This window comes from Pygoscelis adeliae, unplaced genomic scaffold, assembly GCF_000699105.1.
Source record: "Pygoscelis adeliae isolate BGI_AS28 unplaced genomic scaffold, ASM69910v1 Scaffold443, whole genome shotgun sequence".
NCBI classification, from domain to species: Eukaryota; Metazoa; Chordata; class Aves; order Sphenisciformes; family Spheniscidae; genus Pygoscelis; species Pygoscelis adeliae.
This window is the reverse complement of record NW_008824447.1, coordinates 205,461-208,848: the sequence shown is the minus strand read 5'-3', so window position 1 is coordinate 208,848 and position 3,388 is coordinate 205,461. Positions and strand designations below refer to the sequence as shown.

At 46.2% G+C, this 3,388-nt stretch overlaps 1 protein-coding gene across 1 annotated transcript in view; it reads left to right on the top strand.

Annotated features, from left to right (window-relative positions):
• The window catches only part of LOH12CR1 (loss of heterozygosity, 12, chromosomal region 1), an 82,357-nt gene that overhangs the window by 5,187 nt on the left and 73,782 nt on the right, over nucleotides 1–3,388 (top strand). Inside the window, exon 2 of the mRNA XM_009321023.1 lies at nucleotides 540–683. Coding sequence (XP_009319298.1) covers nucleotides 540–683 — 144 coding nt within the window. The remainder of the gene's footprint in view (nucleotides 1–539; nucleotides 684–3,388) is intronic.

Genomic DNA, 3,388 nt, shown 5'->3' with positions numbered 1-3,388 from the left:
CTGGCGGGGCGTGGGAGGGAGGGAGCAGGGTGCAGAGCTCGGGGGAGAGTAGCGGGGAGGGTGTCAGTGGTGCAGGTGTTTCGCCTGAATATCTCCCTGTGAGTGATAGCAAGGAACGTACAATGCTGAAACAAGTGTCCCAAATGTACTTGAAATTAAGCTGTTGAACCGAACTTTTCCTTTGACGATACCTAATAATATAAAAGAGCCTTACTGCGGTGGGACACTGACAAATACGCAGTGTTTGGTGGTTTTACCTTCATCGTTAAAACAAAAGCATGTCAGATTATCTGTGGAGTGAGAAGGCAAGATGTCTTTCATCCACTGTTACCTGATTTTGAAAAAAAATGCTGAACGTAATAGAGTCACAGAGAGAGGGTGTGAAGGGAGCGTACCGTCCCTGAGTGATCTCAGAGATGTGTTCATGCTATAGAAAATGTATCTTTACTACATTAAACATGGTAACATTCATTTAGGGTTAAATTCTGATGGAATCTGCTTATTAATTTGATCATTCCCTCCCCTCCGTATCCTTCCAGCATCTCCATCGCCAGCCAAGCAACGAGCAAAAATGGACGACATTGTGGTGGTAGCCCCGGGAACGCAATCCTCACGGAATGTCAGCAATGATCCAGATGTCATAAAACTGCAGGAAATTCCAACTTTCCAGCCCCTTTTGAAAGGTAAGTGATTGTTCTTCCTCTGTTTTTAAAGGCCTTTTTTGGTACCTAATGAAGTATGTGCTTTGTGTGTCCTGAGGTTCCTACGGAAGTTCACGTTTCTGTCCATATTTTTCACTACCCCTTTGTTTTAAACCTTACTTTCTTTTGTTCTTTCATAATTATTCTCAGCCTTCTAAACAGTGGGTGAACTGGTTTAGAAGTATGCTAGAAATGGTCTCTGCAGCGGAACCATCTACTGTGGAGACAGTACAGCTCCAAGCATGCCAGCTTGCCCTGTACCGCTGGTTGATGAGAGGTGCCGTGTTACATTCTAATGCATAATGGACCGCAGTCTCCAGTTTTGCTCTAGGCTCTTAAAAACATCTGTGCGTTACTCTCTCGGAGTCATAGCTACCTGTGTGTGGATTCAGTTGCTTGAAATCAAGATATCTTGTGGGGATTTCCAACCTAGAGCAGATTTTGTTCTCGTTTTTGGGGGTGGATGGGGGGGAGCGTGGACTGAGGCTTGCATGGGTCCTTAAGCCCTGTGTTGACAAAATCCCTTTATATCAGTGGACTTACTAAATTCCCACTGTGTCTGTCTGTTTCTTTTCCTCCCAGTCTTTTTTTTTTTTCTTTCTTCCCCTGCACCCATTCTTTGTTCCTTCTATTCTGTTCAAAGGGAAGTGAAGATTCAAATCATATTTGTCAAACATACAGTTTACCAAAAACTGTTTGTGGTTTTTGTAGCCTGGCTTCTAGCTACCTCTTTTTCTGGACACTGTGCAGTGTCCTTGGTATCTGAAAGTCCCTTAGGAAGGAAGATGTTTGGAGCATCCTTCATGAATGGATTTGGTAAAAGCAGCCTGCTCCTGGGTTCCTCTTTCTGGAACAGTGTGGGTCAGCAAACTTGTGTGAATGTGCTGTGTAGTGGACACTCAGTAAGCCAATGTTTTCTTGAAAATTTCGTGGCCTACTGTGCATGTGTACATTGGCTGCAGCACTTGCTCATGTCTTGTAGACCTGCTATGACAGAGAGGAAGGAGCTGGGATATTTAGCCCTCTCTGCTACTGGAAGAAATGGTGTAGTCTTGTACAGCTGAGAGCTTAGGCACTGCTGGTCTGAGTGTCACTGATTCATGCATGGCTGCTGGGAAGATATGGCAGCCACTTTGCCTTGCAGGCATCACTAGAGGTGATGTAACATCACTTTTAGTGTGCGCATTTTTCCTTTTTTTTTTTTTTTTTTTTTTTTTTTGTCTGTGTCTACTGCATGAGGACTCTGGAACATGTGGAACCACTAGAACTTGGGGACACTATGATAGCCCAATGTGCCAAATATTTGGCATTTTATTGGGTACTACTGGTTGGGGTCTAGATGCGTGCAGCACTGACTGCTGTTTCCAGCAGAAGGGACAGAAAGATAGGGAGGCCACTAAACTGGAGAAGAGCAAACATGGATATTTTTGGGGCTGGTACTGCAGTCCCTCTTGACCAAGGAGAGTGTGTGTGTGTGTGTGTTAGTTATACTATATATTTTTTTTTTTAAACTTTACAGAGGGTGATGTAGAAACCTGTATTTGATTTATTCCAGACACTTTCACTGCCATTTTAGAATGGACTGTAAGATTGCTGATGTTGGTGCAGTGTTCGTGTCAGCAGCAGGCTGGGTCATTACCTTTGGACAGAACATGCTTTGCCTGAGTCCTGCCTTGTACAAAAGGAAGAATCAGGATCTCGCCAGTGGCTGTTCGGAATGTAAATGCTGGAACCCAAATCCACAAAAGAAATAAGGAAGTTTTAATCTGAGAGACCAAATTAGAAGATACATTAACATCTGGCACCGAGGTGGTTGTGCATGTATAAGAGCGCAATGACGAAGAGTTTCAGTTCCACCCAGCCTCAAACAGTGGTGGGCAAACCTGGGTTGCATAAGAGCTGCGGAAGTCCTGGGAAGCGGGACTGATGATCGCTTCCAGAGGCAGTGTTCCTGTATGGGTGGTTAGGGAGCAAGGACACAGGGCTTGAGGTGGGAAGTGAGAAAGAGGAGACAGCAACAGCCATGTGGCTGAGACAGAAAGGTTAGAAAGCACTGCCTTAGATGTCCAGTCCAGGTCATAGAATCATAGAATAGAATAGTTTGGGTTGGAAGGGACCTCTAAAGGTCGTCTAGTCCAACCCCCCTGCCACGGGCAGGGACATCTTCAACTAAATCAGGTTGCTCAGAGCCCCAGCCAACCTGACCTTGAATGTTTCCAGGGATGGGGCAGCCACCACCTCTCTGGGCAACCTGTGCCAGTGTTTCACCACCCTCGGCGTAAAAAAATGTCTTCCTTCTATCTAGTCTAAATCTACCCCCCTTTAGTTTAAAGCCATTCCCCCTTGTCCTGTCGCAACAGGCCCTGCTAAGAAGTTTGCCACCATCTTTTTTATAAGCCCCCTGTAAGTACTGATAGGCTGCAAGAAGGTCTCCCCAAAGCCCTCTCTTCTCCAGGCTGAACAAGCCCAACTCTCTCAGCCTTTCTTCACAGGAGAGGTGTTCCATCCCCCTGATCATTTTCATGGCCCTCCTCTGGACCTGCTCGAGCAGGTCCGTGTCTTTCTTATGCTGAGGGCTCCAGAGCTGGACGCAGTACTCCAGGTGGGGTCTCACCAGAGCAGAGTAGAGGGGCAGAATCACCTCCCTCGACCTGCTGGCCACGCTGCTTTTGATGCAGCCCAGGATA